Below are 25539 nucleotides of genomic sequence, written 5' to 3' on the forward strand. Positions count from 1 at the left end.
GTTTTTTTAAATGTTTCCAGGGGTGCCTGGGTGGCTCAGTGGGTTAAGCCTCTGCCTTTGGCTCAGGTCATAATCTCAGGGTCCTGGGATCGGGGTCTCTGCTCAGCAGGGAGCCTTCTTCCCCTTCTCTCCTTCTGCCTGCCTCTCTGCCTACTTGTGATCTCTGTCTGTCAAATAAATAAATAAAATCTTTTTTAAAAAATGTTTTAAATATTTCCAGTTAAATGTGTGAGTCATAAGGATGTAATATGACTGCAGATAATAATACTGTCCTGTCACATGAAAAAGTGCTCAAAATCACTCAGCATCAGGGAAATACAAATCAAAACCTCAAGGAGATACCATCTCACATCAGTCAGAATGACAAAAATTAACAAGTCAGGAACAACAGGTGTTCGTGAGGATACAGAGAAAAGAGAACCCTCCTACACTGTTGGTGGGAATGCAAGCTGCTGCAGCCACTCTGGAAAACAGTACGGAGGTTCCTCAAAAAGTTGAAAATGGAGCTATCCTACAACCCAGCAATTGCACTATTGCGTATTTACCTCAAAGATACAAATGTAGTGATCTGAAGGGGCACCAGCACCCCAGTGTTTACAGCAACAATGTCCACAATAGCCAGCTATGGAAAGAGCCTGGATGTCCATTGACAGATGAATGGCTAAAGAAGATCTTATACACACACACACACACACACACACACACACACACACACGCACACGAAATGGAATATTATGCAGCCATCAAAAAGATGAAATCTTACCATTTACAATGACATGGGTAGAACTAGAGAATATTATGCTAAGCAAAATAAGTCAATCAGAGAAAGACAATAATCATATGATCTCACTCATTTGTGGAATTTGAGAAATAAGGCAGAGTATCATAGGGGAATAGACAAAAAAATGAAACAAGAAGAAACCAGAGAGGGAGACAAACCATACGAGACTCTTAATCTCAAGAAACAAACTGAGGGTTGCTAGAGGGGAGGGAGATGAGATGGAGGGGTGTCTGGGTGGTAGACAATGGGGAGGGTATGGTTGTGGTGAACACTATATATTGTGTAAAACTGAAGAATCACAGACCTGTACCCCTGAGATGAATAATATATTATATGTCAATTAAAAATAAATAATATTGTCTTGCATATTCAAAAGTTGCTAGGAGAATGGATTTTTTTTTATGATTTTATTTATTTATTTAACAGACAGAGATCACCAGTAGGCAGAGAGGCAGGCAAAGAGAGAGGAGGAAGCAGGCTGCCCGCGTAGCAGAAAGCCCAATGTGGGGATCCCAGGACCCCGGGATCATGACCTGAGCCGAAGGCAAAGGCTTTAACCCACTGAGCCACCCAGGCGCCCCTAAGAGAATGGATCTTAAATGTTCTCACCACAAGGAAAAAAAGTTGTAACTATATATGGTGACAGATGTTAACTGGACTTACTGTGGTGATCATTTTGCAATACAGACAAATATCAAATAATTGTGTTGCACACCTGAAACTAATATATTATGTCAACTACACCTCAACAATGGCAACAAAAATATTGCTCTAGGTAAAGGATGTAGAATAAATTTTTGCTCAATCTGTACAGTTTATTCTTTTATTCTTTTTTTTTAAAGATTTTATTTATTTGTTTGACAGAGAGAGAGAGAGAGATCACAAGTAGCCAGAGAGTCAGGCAGAGAGGGAGGGGAAGCAGGCTCCATGCTGAGCAGAGAGCCCAATGCAGGGCTTGATCCCAGGACCCTGAGATCATGACCTGAGCCAAAGGCAGAGGCTTAACACACTGAACCACCCAGGTACCCCTATTCTTTTATTCTTAACAAAACTTTTCATTTATCTAATTTATGCCATTATATTATAAAAAATTTTTAAATAAAATTCATTTTTTACAGCAATTACTTCATATTGATTCCATATTTTGTATCTACTATAATTCACATGCAAATTTTATTTCATAAGTTCTTGTGGTGCTTTTTCAATTCAGTATAATTTGAAGGGATCCTTTGTTCAAATCAATTCAGACACCCTGACTTAATGTGAATTCACTTAATGTGAAAGTCTCCTGGGTTTGTTTCTTTTTATTTGTTTATTTTCTTTTTTTAATTTAAACTTTAGTTAGTTAACATACAGTACAATATTGGTTTCCGGAGCAAAATTTAGTGATTCATCACTTGTATACAACACGCTGTGCTCATCACAAGTGCCTTCTTTAACACTCATCACCCATCTAGCCCTTCCCCCACCCACATCCCTCCATCAACACTCCATTTGTTCTCTATTGCTAAGAGTCTCCTACAGTTTCTTTCCCTCTCTCCTTTCCCCCTCTTCCCATATATTCATTTGCTTTCTTAAATTCCACATATAGCAAGATCATATGGCATTTGTCTTTCTCTGACTGCCTTCTTTCACTTAGTATAACACACTCTAGCTCCATACACATCATTGCAAAGGGCAAGATTTCATTCTTTTTTTAATTTTTATTTATTTATTTGGGAGAAAGAGAGAGAGCATGAGAGGGGAGGTCAGAGGGAGAAGCAGACTTCCTGCAGAGCTGGGAGCCCAACATGGGACTTGATCATGGGACTCCGGGATCATGACCTGAGCTGAAGGCAGCCATTTAACCAATTGAGCCACCCAGGCACCCCAAGATTTCATTTTTGATGGCTAAGTAATATTCCATTGTATATATACCTTATCTTTTTCAACCATTCATCAGTCAATGTATATTTGGGCTTTCTCCATAGTTTGCCTATCGTTGATAATGTTGCCATAAACATCAGGGTGTATGTACCCCTTAGGATCAGTATTTTTGTATCCTGTGGGTAAATACCTAGTAATGCAACTGCTGGATTATAGGGTAGTTCTATTTTTAACTTTTTGAGGAACCTCCATACTGTTCTCCAGAGTGGCTGCTCCAGGATGCATTCCCACCAACAGTGCAAGTGTGTTCCTCTTTCTCTGAGTCCTTGCCAACCCCTGTTCTTTCTTGTGTTACTAATTGTAGCCATTCTGACAGGTGTGAGGTGGTATCTCCTTATAGTTTTGATTTGTATTTCCCTGATGATAAGTGATGTTAAGCATCCCTTCATGTGTCCATTAACCATCTGGATGTCTTCTTTGGAAAAAAGTCTATTCATGTCTTCTACCCATTTCTTACCCACGTTACTTGTTTAGGGGGAATTGAATTTGATAAGTTCTTAATAGATTTTGGATACTAACCCTTTATCAGATAGGTCATTTGTAAATATCTTCTCCCACTCCATAGGTTGCCTTTCAGTGCTGTTGATTGTTTCCTTTGCTGTGCAGAAGCTTTTAAATCTTGATGAAGTCCAAGCAATTCATTTTTACTTTTGTTCCCCTTGCCTCCCACAATGTGTCTAGTAAGAAGTTGCTACTACTGGCCAAGGTCAAAGAGGTTTCTGCCTGTGTTCTCCTCTAGGATTTTGAAGTCTTCCTGTCTCACATGTATGTCCTTCATCCATTTTGAATTTATTTGTGTGTATGATGTAAGAAAGTGGTCCAGTTTCATTCTCCTGCATGTTACTGTCCAGTTTTCCCAATACCATTTGTTTAAGAGACTGTCTTATTTTTACTGGATATTCTTTCCTGATTTGTTGAAGATTAATTGACCATACAGTTGTACAGTCTCCTGGTGAGAGACAGCCAACCTCCATATTTACATTTATGTCCTAATATTGAGCATAAGAAATGGTCATCCTGGTAGCAAGATGTTGGTAGCACCTACATCTATTTGAGGACTTTTCCGTTGCAAACAACCGGAAGCTATGTGATACCAATAACAAAACTCCAAAAAAGAAAGGCAAGTTGAAACCCTAACAAGAACATTTTTCTTAAAAGAAGAGGAAGATCATATTACCATGTTGATTTTCAATCTCTCATGGCAGGTCAGTGGTTTATGAAAGCATATAAAGTGTTCTGGCGATGTTGAGTAGTAAGTTGAACAGTATAATTGGAAAGGTGTTTGGGAAAGGTGTTATAATTCAGAAAGTAGATTTACTCTTTAATCCTTTAAGCTGGTCCTATTCCCAGAATGCCAACAGAGCCACTATGAACTCCATAGATTATCCTGTGAGACTCTGAGCTATGTACACCATCTTTTGCAGTATTTTCATCGGGACCTGAGAGAGGGATGTATATGTGCGCCTGAGTGCACATACACATGTGGGGTAAGTATTTGTAGTACAATAGACTCAGTTTACAATTTCTCACACTGTCTTAATAAGGAAGGGAATCCAGATGGAGAAACTCAAGTTCAGTGAGTCTAACAAAAAAAGGTTACCAAACAGCGATCCACAAAACCCTAGAAGTTCCAAAGAGGCCAGCTCATGGGAGGAAAGGTCAGAGAAAAAGATGAGGCGGCAGCATCCTGGGCCAACCACCTCCACTTCAACCAGAACAATTCCATTCCCATATGCTTTACATATGGCCTTCTGCCTAAGATGTCCCTTGAAGAAAAGATACGGCTTCTAGAATTTAAAAACCATTACAGGAACCAACCTAGGAACAACTCTAGGTTCCTTTACTGCTTAAACATTATGATCCCATTAGAGCTGGTTCATTATTCATCTGATCATTTGCCCAGTCAACCTCCCTAAAAATTGGGCACAGCTATAATCCAGGCACAGCACTAAAAAATAAAAATGAGTAAGATGCAGCCCCTGTTCTCAAGAAATGTGTGGCCTAATGGGGTCCAGCAACATACAAAACAAAAAGTTACTGTGGGGTCCTCTAATCAGAGGATTTATAAGGTAAAATGGAAGTAAAAGAAAGTAATTCTTTACCTAGAAAGAGGGAGAAAGGGAAGAGTCAGGAAAGATTTGCAGGTGGAGTTGGAATGTTATAAATGACAAGAAGGAATTCTAACGCAAGCAGGAAGGAAATGTAATAAATCTTGTAGCTAGGAAGAATCCAAAAGCAGTTCACAAGATAGAGGTCAGAAATGTAAGACTGGTGGCCTGGGGATGAGACCCAGGGGCTCAAAAATATGGGGCTTCCATTACCTGGAAGCGGATAGGCCCTCTCTACTTCAGAATATATGGCTTCCTGCGTCCCAGTTAGCATTCCAATGGACACACAGCACTTACCCTCAGTGCTTCTCTATCCATTTCTCATTCTGAAGGACCATTCCTCATTCTGAGTTATGTGCCACTATTGCCAAGGGTTACAGCACCATGACTGGTCTTGTCAAGAGCATGAGCACCCTATCCATCCCCCCCACCCATTATCAAAGGGGCTGAAACCAAGAAGAAAGGGGATGGTAAAGCCACTGAGAAGAACAGGAGGCTTAAAACAATCCAGGCAAAGGAACCCCACAAATGTGAAGGATGACTATCTCACCTTCTGTCCCAGATGTCTTCTTCCCACACCGTATTACTCCATCCAGGCCACCTCAAGCCATTTCTGGGAGTGAGGTATCCACCAGAGGCCCAGATGACATTAGCCATGAGTTTCTTAGCACTACCAGAACATAGTGCAATAGTCTCCCACCTTGCCCATGGGGCTACGTTCCAGGACTCCATTGCCTGTTCTAAGACCCCAGTGGATGCTGAGAGTACTGAAATCTATATATAGTAATTTTTTCCTATACATACCTATGATGAAGTTTACTTTATAAGTTAGGTATAGTAAGAGATTAACAATAACCTAACAATTAGAACAATTATAGAACTATAAATTATAATTTATACAAATACATACTTACCCCACACGTGTATGTGCACTCAGGCGCACATATACATCCCTCTCTCAGGTCCTGATGAAAATATAAATAAATTGTAGAACTATAAAAAACTAGAACAATTATAATAATATACTGTAATAAAGGTTAAGTGACTGAGGCCTTTCTCTCCCAAAATATTCTTTTGTCCTGTACTCACCCTTCTGGTGGAGATAGGAGATGGTAAAAGGTCTCTGCAGTGAGATGAAGCAAGGTGAATGATGCAGGCACTGTGACCCAGTGTTAGGCTATTAGTCAGAAGGACCATCATCTGCTTCCAACCATAGTTAACCACAGGCAAACGAAACCTTGGAGAGCAAAAGTGCAGATGGAGGGGTGTTAACTACTGTACCACAAATTGGGCAGTTTTAAACAATGGAAATTTGTTGTCTCCATTGGGGAGGACACAAGTCCTAGATCAAGGTGTCCACAGGGCCATCCTCCCTCTGAACCTTGGGGGAAACTTTCCTTGCCCCTCCCTAGCTCCTGGTGGTTGACCAGCAATCTCTGGCACTGCTCAGCTTGTAGGTGCCTCACTCGAATCCTCTGTTTCCACATGGCATTCCCCGTGGGTGTCTGTGCCTTCAAATGGCCACCTTCACATAAGGACATCAGTCATTTTGATTTGGAACCCACCTTATCCAACATGACTTTGTCTTAAGTAATTACATCACAGTAACCCTGTTTTCAAATAAGCTCACATTCTGAAGTACTGTGGGTCAAGACTTCAATGTATCTTTTTCAGAGAACACATTTTAACCCATAACAACCATCTACCTAACCAGACACTGGGCTTTTAGCACTTTTTCTGAAAGAAGAACCTTAAGCTTTTCTTACCCTTGGTTTACCCAGAAATATCTCAAGGTCAAAGACAGTAGATTGAAGTATAATCCAACAAGAGAAACAGAAGTCAATCCTTACCAGAGTAAAAAAATTAAAAATTCAAAATTAAAAATGTTAAAAATACATAATGAAAAAAAAAAACCCATAATGCAAAAGCCCTATATTAACGTGAAACTCTTAAGTTAGAATTCATGGTCTGTGCCTACAAAACACACAGATCTGACTGCTCTATAAACATCAGTTTATATTCTGCCATTTTCCTCATTATACAAGACCATACAGTACTTTATGGAAACATAAAATTGCTAGTCCTTAAACCATATGTTTTAATATGTTTTAATAAGTAGCGGCTAGTCAGGCAAAGCATTTGCATGTCTGCTATTTTGGGATTGTTTCAACATCTCCCAGGGACTGTAAATATCCTTACTTGCAGCAAACTGTACCCAAAGTAGTAGCAAAATAGAAGCCACAGCTAGGCAATTAAGCTACTGTGAGACTGTGTTCTCAGCAGGTGAGATTGCAAGAGTAGGCCAGGTGATTAGATAAGAAACCTGGCGATAAAGGCAAGACACGGGGCCATGCCAGGTGAGGGAGAGCACACGCCCAGTAGGCACCATTTAGCTGTGCTGCCAAGAATCTACCTTTGTCTGAATGCTAAGAGCTATATGAGAGATTATCTCCTAGACCGGGAATGACCTTGTTACATGGCTTTATTTACTTTTTACTGCGAGAGAGAGAGAGAAGGTAGGGAAATGACTTCTCCCTGTTTTTAAGAGCTCTGAGTTCATCAGTTGGTCTTATTTTTCTGAAATGAGGAACAGTGAAACATCAAGTGATTTTTGCTGCCCCTACAAATGATAAATGTCTGTTAAGTAAAGAAGGTCTATTGATGGTCATCCAGAGTAGTAGAATTTGGGAGATTTTCTCCTGTGCACCCCTTGGGGCAACTACCCTCAATTCCACCAATAAAGGCATTTCCAGAAATAGCTGCTCCTCTTCCTCAGAGTCCTGCTTTAAAATGCAAAAGTTCAGGCTTGAAGATACCACACAAGCACAGTTTTCACAAAGTAACTCTCTGGAATTCCAGTCTAAGCCCCCCACCCCACAACCCACCAGCTAGGCTGGACTGAAGAGACCCTTCTCCTGGTTCCCTGAGCCCCCAATAAGATAAGGTGACCTCCTTCACACCATTCCACTATGATTTTTTTAGTATCTCCTTTTAGTCTCTAAAGTGTCCCAATCTAGATGAAGGAGTGCCCAATCAGCTGAGTCATTCTTGTCTTCTACCTGCTGCCGCCACAGGGCCTTGCATCTCCCATTAGAATGAAAGGAGAGGCCATGTGGCATTTCCGTCTTTACTTCCAGTGGCAAGAGATACCTGGCATCTCGCAGACAATCAAGAATTTGTGGAACTTAACTAAACTAAATGAAAACACCCTACACTCATTAATACTCTAATGTCCAGCCACATACCAGCTAACCAGAAGGCAGGGACTCCTAAACTCAGGAGAACACTGGGCCACAGAAGGTAGCAGATCCCTCAGAGAAGACAAGCAAGGGAAAAGCTTAGCCTCTCCCACCACCTACCTACCAGGCAGTCCTTCCCTAACTGCAAGCAAGGGACAGTAAACACCAGACCCTGTCTGCCAGGATCCATCCCCAGACACAGTCAGGCAGTGGCCAAAGACATCGTGAGCCACCTGCTTCAGACTCTGAAGGTTCTTTCTTCCTCTCTTTTCTGTACTTTTAATCTTTACATTTTTTTTCTTCTCTTTTGTCTTCATGTTCTTCTACATGATTAGATTGAATTTAGCCAACCTGGGGAAGGAGCAAGATGGTGGAAGAGTAGAAGATGGAAGTATCATCAGGTACCAGGAGTTCAGCTAGATAGTTATCAAACCATTCTGAACACCTATAAACTCAACAGGGGAGAGAAGAGAAGAAGAGCAGCAATACTAGGGACAGAAAATCGACCACTTTCTGGAAGGTAGGACGTGCAGAGAAGTGAATCCAAAGCAACAGGAAGATAGACGGTGCGGGGAGGGGCCGGCTCTCTGCAAGCGGTGGAGCAGCAGAGCACATAATCAGAACTTTTAGAAGTCTGCTCCACTGAGGGACATTGCTTCAGAGGCTAAGCAGGGGTGGAGCCCCCAGGGGGACAGTCTGGTCTCATGACCCATAGGGACACAAAAAGACCAGGGGTGCCCGAGTGTGGCAGAGCTCACAGGTATTAGAGCAGGGAAGCCGGCTACAGAGACAGAACTGAGGAGGGGGGTCTCAGCTCGGGGTTACCTTAAACGGTGATCCGAGGCACAGTTAGGCCACTGCTCTTCAGGCAGGGACCCCACACATGGCAGATCTGGGGAGACCCCGTCCTTCCTCCTCTGGGAGGTGCGGGAGCGTACGGCAGGAATCTGATGGATGTGGAGACTCCAAACGGGGCCGTGCACCAGAGATAGAAAACATCGGTCACAGGCCGGATGAGCTTGGAGCACAGCTGGAGACCAGGGAGATGGGAGGGATTGACTGCTTTTCTCTGAGGGCGCACTGAGGAGGGGGGCCCCGAGCTCTCAGTTCCTCCAGGCCGGAGACTGGGAGGCCGCCATCTTCATTCCCGTCCTCCAGAGCTCTACGGAAAGCGTTCAGGGAACAAAAGCTCCAGAGAGTGAACCTGAGCAGATTACTTAGCCTGGCCCCTGGCAAGGGCAGTGAAATTCCGCCTCCGGCAAAGACATTTGAGAATCATAGCAACAGGTCGCTCCCCCCCACCCCACTGCCCGAGAATATCAGCAAGAACATCTAGCCAAGACCAAGTTTACCAATTAATGAGAACTGCAGAACTTCAGAGCTATGCAAAAGCAACACACAGATTCATGGCTTTTTTCCCATGATCCTTTAGTCTTTCAAAGTTAAATTTTTTTAATTTTATTTTTTTCTTATTCTATTTTTTTAATTTTTCCTCTTTCTTATATTAACATTTTTAACTATCTAATCAATACATTTTTTAAAAATCTTTTTTAATTTTCATGGTTATAGTCATATTTTATGCCTTCATTGTATTTAACCTTATTTCTTATATACATATAAGGGTTTTTTTTCTTTAAAATTTTGGGATACAATTTCTTCTAAAAGACCAAAATATACCCTAAATCTAGCATATGGCTTTGATCACATTCTTTCCTCTTTTTTTTCTTTTTTCAACCAACTTCTTATCTTATCAATTCCTTTTTTAGAATCTTTTTAATTTTCATCTTTACAGTCATATTCCATCCCTTCATTGTGTTTACCTTTATTTCTGTATATATACATATAGGCTTTTCTTTCTTTAAAATTTAGGGAGGTAGTTTCTTCTAACAGACTAAAATACACCCAAAATCAAGGATGTGGCTCTGTTCTATTCACCAGTCTAATATATATTCTTTTTTTCTTTATTTCCCCTTTTCTTCTCTCCCTGGTTTCAGGTCTCTTCTGATTTGGCTAGTATATATTTTTCTGGGGTCATTGTTACCCTTTTAGTATTTTGTTCTCTCATTCTTCTATTCTTATCTGGATAAAATGACAATACAGAAAAACTCACCAAAAAAAAAAAAAAAAAAGACAAAAGGCAATACTGACAACTAGAGACTTAATCATTACGGACATTAGTAATATATCAGAACTAGAGTTCCCATTTACAATTTTACCCAAAACCATAAGATACCTAGGAATAAACCTAACCAATTAGGCAAAGAATCTGTTCTCAGAAAACTGTAAAGTGCTCATGAAAGAAATTGAGGAAGACACAAAGAAATGGAAAAACATTCCATGCTCATGGATTGGAAGAAAAAATATTGTGGAAATATCTATGCTACCTAAAGCAATCTACACATTTAATGCAATCTCTATCAAAATGCCATCAATTTTTTTCAACAAAATGGAACAAATAATCCTAAAATTTATATGGAACTAGAAAAGACCTCGATTAGCCAGAGGAATGTTGAAAAAGAAAACCAAAGTTGGTGGCATCACAATTCCAGACTTCAAGCTCTATTACAAAGCTATACTCATCAAGACAGTATGGTACTGGCACAAAAACAGACACATAGATCAATGAAACAGAAGAGAGAGCCCAGAAATGGACCCTCATCTCTGCGGTCAACTAACCTTCGACAAAGCAGGAACAAATGTCCAATAGAAAAAAGTCTCTTTGGGGCACCTGGGTGGCTCAGTTGTTTAAAGCCTCTGCCTTCGGCTCAGGTCATGATCTCAGGGTCCTGGGATTGAGCCCCGCATTGGGGCATTGGTGCATTGGGCTCTCTGCTCAGCAGGGAGCCTTCTTCCCTTCCTCTCTCTTTCTCTGCCTGCCTCTCTGCCTACTTGTAATCTCTGTCAAATAAATTTTAAAAAATCTTTAAAGAAAGAAAGAAAGAAAGAAAGAAGTCTCTTCAACAAATTGTGTTGGGAAAATTGGACAGCCACATGCAGAAGAATAAAACTGGACCATTTCCTTATACTACACACAAAAATAAACTCAAAATGGGTGAAAGACCTCTATGTGAGACAGGAATCCATCCAAATCCTTGAGGAGAACACAGGCAGCAATCTCTTCAACCTCACCCACAGCTACTTCTTCCTAGAAACATTGCCAAAGGCAAGGGAAGTGAGGGCAAAAATGAACTATTGGGACTTCATTAAGATCAAAAGCTTTTGCACAGCAAGGAAACAGTCAACAAAACCAAAGACACCTGACGGAATAGGAGAAGATATTCACAAATGACATATCAGATAAAGGGTTAGGATCCAAAATCTAAAAAGAACTTACCAAACTCAACACCCAAAGAACAAATAATCCAATCAAGAAATGGGCAGAAGACATGAACAGACATTTCTGCAAAGAAGACCTCCAAATGGCCAACAGACACATGAAAAAGTGCTCCACATCACTCAGCAGCAGGGAAGTAAAAATCAAAACCACAGTGAGATACCACCTCACATCAGTCAGAATGGCTAAAATTAACAAGTCAGGAAACAATAGGTGTTGGCAAAGATGCGGAGAAAGTGGAATCCTCCTACACTGTTGGTGGGAATGCAAGCTGGTGCAGCCACTCTGGAAAACAGTACGGAGGTTCCTCAAAAAGTTGAAAATTGAGCTAACCTACGACCCAGCAATCGCACTACTGGTATTTACCCTAAAGATACAAATGTAGTGAACCAAAGGGGCACATGCACCTGAATGTTTATAGCAACAATGTCCACAACAGCCAAACTATGGAAAGTACCTAGATGTCCATCTACAGATGAATGGATAAAGAAGACATGGTGTATATATATACAATGGAATACTATGTAGCCATCAGAAGAAACAAAATTTGCCATTTGCAACAACATGGAAGGAACTAGGGGGCATTATGCTAAGCAAAATAATTCAATCAGAGAAAGACAATTATCATATGATCTCTCTGATATGAGGAATTTGAGAGGCAGGGTGAGGGGTTTTGGGGGGTAGGAAGGAAAAATGAAACAAGATGGGATCGGGAGGGAGACAAACCATAAGAGACTCTTAGCCTCAGGAAATAAACGGAGGGTTGCTGGAGAGAAGGGGGTGGGAGGGATGGGGTGGCTGCGAAATGGACATTGAGAAGGGTATGTGCTATGGTGAGTGCTGTGAATGGTGTAAGACTGATGATTCACAGACCTGTACCCCTGAAGCAAATAATATATTATAGTTAATTTAAAAAAAAAAACAAAAAACCTCTCAGCGTGGCAGTGTCGGGCTCTACTTGGCATTCACTCTGTTAGAACTTGAGGAACTAGAGCAGCTGGTAACTCAGGAACAGCAATCCAAGAGCCCCGGACCCCTCCTTCTAGGGACAGCAGGGTGCTGGCCAGTGTGACTAAGTGTCCTCCTGCCACGGCAGCGGTCATGCTACCCTGAGAAGTGGGCATCAGCACCATTCACTTTGCTCTTTCAGAACTCGAGAGCATGTGAGGGGAGCAACACACTCCCACATTTTGTGGGAATCACTACAAGGAAAAAAAAAAGGAGATCCAGGTGAATTATCTCAGTGTCATTTATTCACTGTGGTTTATTACTCTGGAGGTGTACAGAGAGCCAGACTTCGGTTGTTCATCTGACCAATTTTCCCCCAAGGGTTGAGTGGGACCTTTCAACGCAAAAATATCACACAGTCTTTATTTTGTGCTCAAGTCAAGGCACTTCCTGTGAAAAGGCAACTCCTAAAAAAAACAGAAGCCAGTGGAGAAACAGGATTCACAACATAAACAGAAATTTCTCACCCCAGTTTTTTGTTGTATTTTAGGGAAAATACAGTATCAACATGAAGCCGAGCTCTGGTGAAATACAGTAAAATGGTCATTTTCAGTGTGCTAACGTTACAGATGTCAGCTTTCAGCTGATGACTCGATAAGAATGATTCAGTTGTTTAAAACGTCTTACTAATGTGTTCTGCTCAGAGAACATGTCACAACCTAAAATGTCACCAGAAATAAGATCTAGGGGTGACTGGGTGGCTCAGCGTGTTAAAGTCTCTGCCTTCGGCTCAGGTCATGATCCCAGGGTCCTGGGATCAAGCCCCACACCGGACTCTCTGTTCAGCAGGGAGCTCTCTTCCCCTTCTCTCTGCCTGCTTCTCTGCCTACTGGTGATCTCTGTCTGTCAAATAAATAAATAAAATCTTTAAAAGAAAGAAAGAAAGAAAGAAAGAAAGAAAGAAAGAAAGAAAGAAAGAAAGAAAGAAAGAGGATGATCTATACTAATTAAAAGGAATAGTGCTCTTAGTCTGAGAGAAAATTTAGGATCTCTACAGGGAATAGGTGCATGTACTGAATGCATCCTTCTTGTTTCTTAGTTTTGACCAAAGAGTTTATTTTACATCTAAACATACCCCTGACGTCCTGAGATCTTAAAATTTTCCGTATATTTTAACTAGAAAGAGAAACTAACCAGAAATAAAGAAGAGAAACTCGTTGACCCAACAGATTCTTATTTTCCAAGCAAAACTACAGGCAAACTATAAAAAGGCAGAAAAAGCAAAAAGCATGTAACTTTTGCAGTTCCAACTCACCTAAACAAGTACTGGTGAGAGAAGGAAAGTCTTGCCATCTACTGAGATGAGCAGGTGGCTCAAAAGTTCTACCCTGACTTCCAGCTTGGCTGGAAGGGACACCAAAAAACCTTCACTGTACCAGGGACACAAAATACCTTCACCGTAAAGAACTGGCTGTCAGTTGGGATTGGCAGCCTTTGGCTCACACTTTCATAATAGTGATGTTTTGTTCTAAGAGGTCTATATGTACTACACATTTTGTCTTCCTGACGATTCCATGAGGTCGGCACTGTCACTGCCCTATTCTATCTGCTGGTTTGGAGACTGAGGCACGGAGTCTGAGGTACTGACTGCCACAGCCACACAGTGGTGGGCCCAGGCCTGGAGAATGCCAGTTTTCAAAGTCCTCCAGAGCCCTGCTTCCCAAGGTACTGGCCATACAGGTGTCCTGGGGGGAGAACCAATTCAGGTAGCAATAGAAAGTAAGTCTTCAGAAACATTTATAGAAATCTGACAGAGGAGTGTCATATCTGTTAAAATTATGAGGGACTAGGAATGTTTTTAAAAGCTGGTCATCCCACACAGAGGGTATGAGGAAAATTGATCTGTAGCTCAGAAAGCACCCCAAGCTCAGTGCTGATGAGAAGGAACCTTACTCCCCATCTCTCTTCATCTGGGAATCTCTGTTAGTGGCAGAGCAGGTGTCCTGGGAAGGAGACACCCGCCCTCTGAGAGTGACCCCCCCCACGGAGAAGGCAGGGCCAGGGGAGCTGAGAGTGCAGGGGCACAAAGCTGGTGATCTCCGGAGTTTTCTTGGGTGAGCCCAGAACTTCCCCCCACCGCAGCATGCAAAATTAGGCAGAAACCGTGCTATCTTTAGCGCCTTACAGAGACTTCATTAGAAATGTAGCATTACAAGAAATCCTGATAAGGTCATCAAACACCTCCCCTTCCCCCTGAGGAAAGAACTATAAGGGGACAGGTTACCATGTTCCGTAAGAAAAATAGCTCTGTGTCACCTCCACACCCGTTTCCCTGGTCCATCTGATTCCAAAACACCTCTCCCAGTAAACAATGTACTCCTTCCCCCTTGTAAAACAGGACACAAATGCACCAACCCATCTCCTCACTCTAGAAATAAAGAAGAAGCATGGAAAAGGACCCTCAATATCTGAAGCAAGAAAGGCTTAACTTGAAGCCCAAGACAGGGATGGGAAAGGCCCCTGCCCCTCAAGGGAGGGACGAGGAGGACAGTGCAAGACATGCTGGTCAGCTCTTAGGCTCACTCAGCAACGATTTCTGGGAAAGCCCATCCCAAATAAACTAAAATGGAGCTTTTGTATCTCCGAAGCCACAAGTCACCACCAAACCTAACATTTACAAAGAAACTAAAGGATCCAATGGAGGAGGCTTCAGCGGAGGTACTCTGGACCACAGGGCACATTATTCTGGCGGAGGAGATGGAAGCTGTGTGAAGGGAGCTGCAGGGAGGAGCTGCCTGAGGCTGAGTACAGACCTGGGTTGTTGTGATTCACAGAAAGGAAAGGAGAGAAAACCCAGAGAGGTCGCTCACCGTGTACAAGCTAAAAACCTGTCTTTAAGAGATGTGGGTTGACAGGAAAATTCCCACCACTCCTGCTTGAAAGAAGAGGCAATGGCAATATTATTATTAAGGCTTAGGGCTTTTATAGCTTACAAAGTGTGTTTGCACATGTAATCTCATTTTTTAAAAATTTATTTATTTATTTACATGTCAGAGAGAGAGAGCGTGCACGAGCACGAGTGCCCAAGGACGGGGAGAGGCAGGCAGAGGGAGAAGCGGGCTCCCCGCTGAGCAAGGAGCCTGGAGCAGAATTCGATCCCAGGAGCCCGGGATCATGACCTGAGCCAAAGGCAGATGCTGAACCGACTGAGCCACCCAGGGTCCCAACATGTGATCTCATTTAATCCTATCCCTCATCCCAGGCAATAAACAGTAGTTTTTATAATCCCCTTTGGAAAGTAATAATCAATAAAGATAAAGGAACTCAAGACATTTTGCCCATATCACACCACCATGCATCAGCTGCTGAAATCCATGTCACTCATTTCCTGGTTCCTATGTCCTAGGGGGGTTCATTTCATCAGCTACTCTTAGGTCACTGAGATTTAGGCAACAAATAATATTGTTACCTAACCAAGTGCCCATTACTATATTTACTGGAACTGTGTGTGTGTGTGTGTGTGTGTGTGTGTGTGTGCGCGCGCGCACGCGCGCCATATAATCTTCCTGGCAATTTTTTAGTGGATCCGAATTTCAAATGGACTCATGAAGCCCTTTACATCAGCATATTTGTGCTGAATTTTTGGTGAATAAAGGAACAAGTAAATGAAAGACAGTTGGCTACAAGGAATACTTGCAATGTCCTAGCCCGAAGTTTCCTTCCCTGGGGAGTTAACCAGGACCACTTGCAGTGGGTTGAATTCCCACTCTCCCTGACCTCACCAGCCACATACATGCCAGGGACCACTTCTGGAGACTGTGATTCTGTGGGAGAAGATGAGGCCTGACGCTCTACATGCTTCAAACCAGACCCAAAAACGCACACTCCTGACGATGAACCACCTTCCAGACTAACTCCTTCCTTTACAAAGAGGGAAATCAAGGTTATGTGACATGGTCAAGGTCACACAGCTCATGGAAGAGAACACCATAACCCAACACTCCAGGCTGTGGCAGAACCTCCACTAGGAGTACTTACCGGAAAACACCATATGGTACCAAGGCCCCTATGAGGGCTAACTGAAAAGCTTCACCTTTTCACCAAAAATAACCAAATTAAGGCCACTTAAACAATCAAAATGCAGCACATCTTTTTTTTCTCCTGCTTGAAGGGACTATGGAAAGATCTAGTTAGGAAGATAACCTGGGTAACAACTCCCAGAGTTAGCAGAGGAAACAGACAAGTGGTATAGAATAAAATAGCTAGCCATACACCATTGAGCTTTTGGCTATACGGAATGTCCCTCAGCACAGTGCAAGGTGTCAGGATCATCCCTGAACATGGACACGCCTGACCTGGTCTCCCCGAGTCCCATCACCTGTGTGAGGGCCTTAGTGACTCTGTTTTGAGGGACCTCCTCTTCCTTATTCCTCAGGAGCAGTCAATGAATACTCCTGCTGCTACTGTCTGGGAGAGGTGGTGTGTCCTTGGAGGATCAACGTGAGGACCCCTTGGGAAAGGAACTAGGTAGGGGGGTTCCCTGTGAGGGCCCCAACGTATGGAAACATGGCAAGCGTCCACTATCATACGGGAATGTGCTTCTTGAAAACATATGGGGATAGCGGGATAATGTGGAGGGAAACCTTGAAAAGGTTGAAACTACCCTTCAGGGAAGAGTGGCTCTGACATCAGGGCCACCTTTCTTAAAAGACCTTTAACAAACATCACATTTTTAAGAAAACAATCCTTTTTCCCTGCTCCATTTGGTGCAGATGATCCTCTGAACGGTGCTTTGCTGCCCCCTCGTGTTCATTTTCTTTTATTAAAAATCTAAGGATTTAGGGGCGCCTGGGTGGCTGGGTGGGTTAAGCCTCTGCCTTCGACTCAGGTTATGATCTCAGGGTCCTGGGTCAAGCCCCACATGGGGCTCTCTGCTCAACAGGGAGCCTGCTCCCCACCACCGTCTGCTGCTCTGCCTACTTGTGATCTCTGTCAAATGAATAAAAATAAAATCTTTTAAAAAACAAAAATGTAAGGATTTGTTAATCCTTACAACAATCCTTAACTTTTCGTTTTCCTTTCCTTTCCAGTCTTTCCAAAGAAAATTATCCCTTGAATGTCACTGAAATAGCCAAATTAAATCACAATTAAGTTAAAGAAAAGGGTCTTCTTACCACATACATGACAGCTGCTTAGAACAGAAACCCGATTTCTGCTTCTCTTCCAGTTGTCACTCACCAACAGGCCCATCAACAGGTTAAGAAGGACTCCAAAGGACCATGTGACAAAGGTCATCACCATGTCACTTCAACAGGATCTCTTTAAAGAGAGCTTAATTCTCTGCCTGAGAAATGCCAGGAGCTACCCCAGCACTTCCCAAATTAGGCTGGGCCTCTGCAGAGCAGTGTTTAGACTCCTGGGCCTCACCCCCCAGGACTTCTGAATAAGTAGAGCAGAGACAGTTGGGTTTTTTAAACTCCCCAACTACTTACACTATATTTTCAGATTTGAGAGCCACTGAACAACTACATGAGTGAGGGCCGACCTTTATAGAAAAGACCTAAAGGACAGGATTTAAAAAACAAAACAAAAACCACAAGTTTTTTGATAGAGCTGTGCGCAATGACGCACATAGGAGTTTAGAATTTTGTCTGGGGCCAAGAAGGGGTCCCAACAGGGTGATACTGGGATCTGGGAGAGGGCACCTGAGGTGAAAGGGCCTCATTACAGGAGGGGCGGGAGCCCTGGAGACAGAAGCTTCTGTTGCTTGTCTGCCCTGTTCCCTCTTTGATCCTCTGCTCCACGGCCAGGCAGGCATCACGTCCTGCTTGTTGTCCCTTGTCAAGCTCTCCAAAATGTGACCCTTCCCTGTCTATAGTTCCCACTTTAATTCTGGTAACAAAGAAGGGGCAAGGTCAAAAGAGAAGCGGGCCTTTTCTAAAGCATCCCCCTTATAAAACCATTTACTTAAAGATATCCTGCAGGTTCTGTGTTTCGTATTTCCTGCAATGTTTTCCTCAGAGTCACACCAGGCCCCTCTTTCAGGAATCCTCCAAAAAGTAAAGGGACAGAAACACTTGGTTTACTGTGGCGAACCTAACACCCATGTTATCTCCTCAGTCTTTTCAGGACTTCACTAAAGTAATAGGAAGTGCAGATGATAAGACCACAGGGACAGATTTATGGGGAAGGCTACAACAGCTGATGAAACGAGGGACCGGGGCAGCAAGTGGGAGAGAAAAATATTTTTCACTAAGAATCCTCCTGTACTTTTAAAATCTGTACTTTGAGGTTGTACTATTAAAAAGATACATGATTAGGGCACCTGGGTGGCTTAGTGGGTTAAAGCCTCTGCCTTCAGCTCAGGTCATGATCCCAGGGTCCTGGGATGGAGCCCCACATCAGGCTCTCTGCTTAGCGGGTAGCCTGCTTTCTCCTCCCTCTCTCTCTCTCTCTCTCTCTGCCTGCCTCTCTGTCTACTTGTGATCTCTGTCTGTCAAATAAATAAATAAAATCTTTTTTTAAAAAAATACACTTTTTTTCCAAGGCAAAAGAAACAGGAATTGAAAATGGTTTCCCCTGGGCAATAGAACTGGAGAAAATGAAAGGGTGGAGAGAGTAAGGATATTCTGTATCATTTTCTATTTTTATATACAATAAGATTTGTTGTGTTAATGTTTTAGTATTATATTTTTAACAATATGCATATGTTATTCTTTGTATAAAGTTTAATATCTTTAATGAAAGCTGTGGTGTTGCTTCTTGGACACCAAAGTTTAAATACTGTATAGGCGGCACCATCAGGCAAGAAAAGGTGATCCTGACCAGTATTCTGTAGCCAAGGAGCTTCCCAGTCATGGAAAGTTCTTTGGCCCCCTCTGCTGGTAAGTGATACCCTTATCGACAAGTATGAAAGTACTTGCATGTCTTTGCTGAGAACCTCCTTCTTGTAAGCTAACAAATTCATTAGCTGAGTGGTTTCATTTCTATTAAAAATCCCATTAAATTATCCAGTATGTTCTACATTCACTGGCGATGTCACAGAAGGAAATGTTCCCATCTCACACTTTCTGTGAATTCCAAAGAACTTTTTCCCCCCTCAGCCATTTTCACATACTCAAATAAAATCTCAGGGTGCCTGGCTGTTCAGTGAGTAGAGCATATAATTCTTGATCTCAGGATCATGAGTTCAAGTCCCACACTGGGGGTGGAATTTACTTTAAAAATTTCTTAAATAAGGGGCGCCTGGGTGGCTCAGTGGGTTAAAGCCTCTGCCTTTAGCTCAGGTTGTGATCCCAGGGTCCTGGGATCAAGCCCCACATCGGGCTCTCTGCTCAGCCGGGAGCCTGCTTCCCTTCCTCTCTCTCTCTGCCTGCCTCTCTGCCTACTTGTGATCTCTGTCAAATAAATAAAAATAAAAAATCTTAAAAAAAAAAAAAAGAATCCTTCCATAACTTTCCATAACTTTCTCTATGCTCATACAAAAATATACAAATACACAGGCACATGCACCTTTTTCTTTTTTTTAATTTTCGAAAATAGGATCAAACTACACATAATAGTCTATAATTGGGTGCCTGGGTGGCTCAGCCAGTTAAGTGTCTGCCTTCAGGTCAGTTCATGCTCCCAGGGTCCTAGGATCGGGCCCCACGTTGGGCTCCTTGCTTCTCCTTGCTTCTCCCCCTGCCTGCGACCTCTCCCTCTCTTTGACAAATAAAATCTTAAGAAGAAAAAAAAAAAGTGCAACTCAAATGCCCCCCAAATGCGGTCTTAATTCCCTTTTGCTATGTGAGGTAACATAGCTACAGGTTCGTGGGATTGGGACATGGACATCTTTGGAAGGCATTCTGAGGTTACCACAGAGGGTGTCAGCCTGGACCGCTCTGCATCAGGTTCCTTCACATCCACCCACACCCACTTCCAAAGGAGGAAGCTATCAACAAACAGGACAATAAAGGGTAAACCTCAGGAGACAAGGCAGGGTGTGTGTGGGAAAGAAGGGGAAGGAAGGGGAGAGAACCTCACAAGTCCTGGTGACAATGGGTTGCTGATTACTCCCATTCTTCCTCACTGTTGATCAAATTCCTTTTCTGCTTGACAAGCTTGAATTCAGTTTCTGTCACTTGCCACTAGCAGAATCCTGATTAATGAAACAGTCATTTATTGAGAGTCTACTATATGGCAAGGCATTCTGTGAAACACTTGTACTTTTCTACTCCTCATATCCACATTGCAAAATATTAGCTTTTGTATTTTAAAAATGAAGAACCTGGGACACCTGGGTGGTTCAGACCCTTGGTTTTAGCTCAGGTGATGATCTCAGGTCATGATCTCAGGACCCTGGGATCAAGCCCCCACTCAGGTTCCATCCTCATCGGGGAGTCTGCTTAAGGATTCTCTCTCCCTCTCCCTCTGCCCCTCACCCTGCTCATGTCCTCTCTCAAATAAATAAATAAATCTTTAAAAATAAATAAATAAAGATAAAAATGAAGGACCTAAGGCTTTATGGATTGAAATACCCCACCCCAGGTCAGCCCCTACGGATCCAACCTAAGTCTGTCCAACAGTTTATAGACCAAGTTTGGAGCTTTCCTTCTGTGGGTCATTTCCTTCTGGAAGTCACCCCTAACTTTCTGTCGTATGGTCCTTCACCCAGAAAGGTTTTCCACTGGTGTTTTAACTGTTCCTAACTAGGTCCTGACTCAGGCTAGAAGGCATCAAAACAGGAAACTGAGTCAGTTCCACTCATTTCTTCCAAGATCAGTCCCCCTCCAGATTTCACTGGCTAGTCTCTCTCTGGTGACCCCTTTCTGAACTCCAAATCTGTATGAATAACGGCTTTCTAGACATTACCATTTGAATTCCTCAAATTCAACATCCAAGGTGGACATTCTTTTTCTCTCAAAATACACTCTTCCTTCTCAATTTCTTTTATTTTGTAAGATTTTTTAATATTTTTTTACTTTTTAATTAAAGATTTGTTTTATTTTCTTAATTTTTTTAATCTCTACACCCACTGTGGCGTTCAAATTCACAATCCCAAAATTAAGCATCACATGTTCTTCCAACTGAGCTAGCCAGGCGCCCCTTCAATTTCTTTTCTTAAGGGATGACACAACCATCGAAGCCAAGCACAGAGCAGATAGCCTTGACCTCTTGACTCCCTTACCAAAAAAATCCTAGCGACTCTCCCTCTTTAACACCTCAGTTTCATTCCCACTACACTTGCCCTTAGTTCAATTCTTTTCCATTCTTTGCCAGTATTATTGCAACAGTTTTAACTGTCTCCCTATTTCCCAGTGTACCCCCTTCCCAGCTTTTCTTTACACTCTGGCCAAAGTGATCTTTCTAAAATATATAGATCTGCTCATATGACTTCTCTTCAGTAATTCCTCATTGCCTCCAGGACAACATCTCAGATATTTAGTTTGCTTGTCAAGATCTCCGTCTGCTACAGTGGCCTTTACTTATTTCTCCTCTAATACTGATCACACACTAGCCCCTATGTTGAAACACCCTTTCCTCCATCATCCAGCTAACATTTAATTACTTGTCAAAATAAGGAGGAGAATTTTCCGTATTTGCAGGGAATTTTCTGAAATGCCTTTCTGCAGGTCATAATGCTATCTTGGTTTTAACTTCACTCTTTCCTCACTAGGTGAAGAACTTCATGAAGGATGGGACTCCGTTTTCAATATCTGCGTTCCCAGAGCCCGGAACAGTGGCTGATATGTATTAAATTCTCCATAAGTTCTTGTTGATATCACGAAACAACATATTTAAATTAAAGAAGAATAGTCATGGGGCACCTGGGTGGCTCAATGGGTTAAGCCTCTCCCTTGGGCTCAGGTTGTGATCTCAGAGTCCTGGGATCGAGCCCCACATCAGGCTCTCTGCACAGCAGGGAGCCCACTTCCCCCTCTGTCTCTGCCTGCCTCTCTGCCTACTTGTGATCTCTGTCTGTCAAATAAATAAATAAAAATCTTTAAAATAAATAAATAAAATAAAGAAGAGTAGTTATATTGTAAATGTACTTTGGGTATGCCTCTCCCTTAGAGTTTTCCCTAGGCAAAAATTTTAATTCTTCCAACCTTCCTTTTCATCACTTTTATATCTCCAAAAAGAAAACAACAAACAACAACACAAAAAACACTCCAGGTTCTTCACAATGAATCGAACTTGGACTGGGCATTCCTAAAGCAAGTATCTCTCTTCAGGTTCTTTTCACTCCTGGTTCTTTCTACTGCACGAACCATCAGGTAATTGAATGATTTCAAAGTATTTTTAACAATTTTAGTAGTAAAAGGAACACAATACATCTCGTGTCATGTCATCAGATTTGCCAAATTCCTTAATAATAACTGGGAAAAGCACCCACATTTTCTATTTATCTAAGAGTTTCCTGTGAATAGGCAACTTTGGATAGAAACTCACGAACCTACAAATTGACAAAGTAAAAATTCATCTGTTTTGGAAGACACAATAACAAGAAAAAATATAAAGGAAGATACAAAAATACTCTGTACATTCCTAATATGAAATAAATGTCTCTCTCAAAAGAAATGCACAGCCATAAGAAGGTTAAATAGTGAAGAATTGAATCAAAGACAAAGGTAGCATAAGAATACAACCCAAAAAAAGGACTCAAATATACAACTCACCTCTCTAATGTGAACCACTTGATTTTTCTTGGCCACAGGAGAGCAAGAAATGGTGTGGTATGGTAGATTGGTCAGCTGGATAACTGTAGTGAGCAACTATTTAGTAATGAATATTGACATTTCAAACTGTATCAACATGAAACAGGAAGTGTGGATGGAATATATCCAAATAATTTGTTTGACTTACGCAAGATAATTTGGAGTGGAAGAAAACACTTATTAATACATAGAGGAAGCAAGGGGCGCCTGGGTGTCTCAGTGGGTTAAAGCCTCTGCCTTCAGCTCAGGTCATGATCTCAGGGTTCTGGGATTGAGCCCCGCATCCGGCTCTCTGCTCAGCAGGGAGCCTGCTTCCCCCTCCCCCTCTGCCTGCCTCTCTGCCTACTCGTGATCTGTCTGTCAAATAAATAAATAAAATCTTAAAAAAAAGATACATAGAGGAAGCGACCTAAACTCAAACTGGGCTCAAGATTAAAAAATACTACTACTGCCGCTAATAAAAATAATATATGTAGCATTTTTCTAAATTGCTTTGCAATATTGTGCCACCTGAGGGCACCAAAGACTTAAAAATATTTTCATGTTTTCTGCTGAAATAAAAAATTCCTCAATTTTTTTCAATGAACTTTTATTGAGCATTGTTCGTATTTTAGGAATAAAGAGATGTAATAAGGACACAAATACAAATCAAATATGGTCTGTAGACTTAGTGAATGGGTGGGAGTGGCCTTAGTGCAGGCTGCAAAGGAGAATGTCATGTTTTGTGTTAATTACGGTCATCTGGTGTGGTGGGCCCACAATTATTGTCATTTGGTATAAACATATTCAGTCTGTCCTTCACATTGCTTCTCTAATTAGGGCTCAGATTCTTAAGAGTCTCTGAGACTCTTTCAGGGTTGGTCCAGTTCACACTATTTTCATTATAACACCAACATGTTTTTACTTTCATCAATTTCATTTTCTCGTGCATCTGTAGTGTTTTCCACTTCATGACATGATAATGTTATTGCTCTGCTGACTTATAAAATGTGTGTGTATATTGTGTTTTTTAAGAAATTTCTAAGGTAGCAAGGTGATTCGAGCTTGGGGTATGCAGCGTCCCTGAATCCATGAGCAAGTAAGGAGATTCTCTGTGCCCCTAGAGGCCCCACCCCACCATATGGTACATTCCCAGCACCTCTCAGCAACCCCGAAGTTACCTCTCTGTCATCCCCTCCTCCTGCACCAACTTTTTGTACACTGGAAAAGAAGTTCTTCAGTTTGCTGAGATTACATCTTGGCTGGTGATTCTGACCTGCTCCAGCACCTCCACACCAGTATCCTCCTCCCTGCTGGTGGTTGAGATGATCCTTGCCACTATCTTTTTTGCCATCAACATGTGTGACCTACAAACCAAGATAAAAACCATCAACTGGCCTTTGAGTGATTTCTTGCAGACCCTCACAGTGGCCATCCTCTATCTGATCACCTCCACTGTTGTCCTTATCGAGAGAGGAAACCACTCCCAAATTGTCACAGGGTTACTGGGCCTAATCGCTACCTGCCTCTTTGGCTATGCTGCCTATATGATGCCTATGATCACCTTATCCTAGAGACAGTAAAGACATACAGCAGCCCCCACTGACCTTGCAGATGGCGTAGTGTAGCTGAGCTCCCTTCATTTCTCTCTGTAGCCTGCCCCCCCCCCAAAAAAATTCCATGGAAATAACTCCTTCCTAGCCATATAACACTCCTGGCCAACTCCCAGCCCCTTATTGAAGTAAAAGTACCTTTATCCTGAGACTCTGTCTTCTGACCTGCCTCCTGGCGTGGCCATCTTTATATATGGGTGTGCCTAAGTCCCTCCCTGTTCCCCGCTTCCTTCTGCAGTATCCAAAAGGAGACACCTGTTCTGCCTGGACTATGTACCTGGTTAAGCCACAAAATTACGGAGGAAGCCTTGGATTTCAGATTCTAGGCCCCAGGTTTTGGTTCTGTGGAGGGATAAATAAACAGATTGTTAGAATATATGATAATGAATAAACGAGTCCTTTGGTCAAAAAAAAATTCTAAAGTAGCTGCTTTAGACTATAAGTTTGTGCATTTTCAGAGATTAACTCTGTTCTCTGGGCTCTTTCTGGCTATATTCAGTTCTCCTTGCTATGGTCTCTGCTCAGTATGCAGTAATCATGATTTTGGAGCCCACAAGGTTTTCTTACACCTCTATGGAAACATCACTACTAAATATATTCTGATATCTTATTTCATGATATTTTTAAATTCTTAGAAACTTTTTCTAGATTTTGTATCTAAAATATTATTTTGTAACTTAATATTTCATCCTAAAATTAACTATGTATTTTTCTTTTGTCTAAGGGTAGTTGTCTTAAGATAGGGATATTAAGAGACTCGTTTTCACAGTCCACAGCTGCACCATCTACACATAAAGATGTTGAAAGTAATGAACTCATGGAAGGAAGGAATCTACTCCAGAGAAACTGCACAAAGCTGTAAATAAACGAGAGTATAATGAAAACATCTTCACCTTGGCTTTATGGATGTT

The 25539-nt window shown here is 42.1% G+C and overlaps 1 protein-coding gene across 1 annotated transcript in view; it reads left to right on the top strand.

The window, feature by feature from the left end:
* Positions 1-24676, top strand: part of LOC116863969 (proteolipid protein 2-like) — a 41647-nt gene extending 16971 nt beyond the window's left edge. Inside the window, 1 exon segment of the mRNA XM_032851235.1 lies at positions 24140-24676. Within this exon segment, the coding sequence (XP_032707126.1) occupies positions 24140-24643 (504 nt within the window). The 3' untranslated portion in view covers positions 24644-24676.
* The last annotated feature ends 863 nt before the right edge of the window (positions 24677-25539 follow it).

The sequence above is a fragment of the Lontra canadensis genome, unplaced genomic scaffold, assembly GCF_010015895.1.
Source record: "Lontra canadensis isolate GAN:19392208 unplaced genomic scaffold, GSC_riverotter_1.0 scaffold4, whole genome shotgun sequence".
NCBI lineage: Eukaryota > Metazoa > Chordata > Mammalia > Carnivora > Mustelidae > Lontra > Lontra canadensis.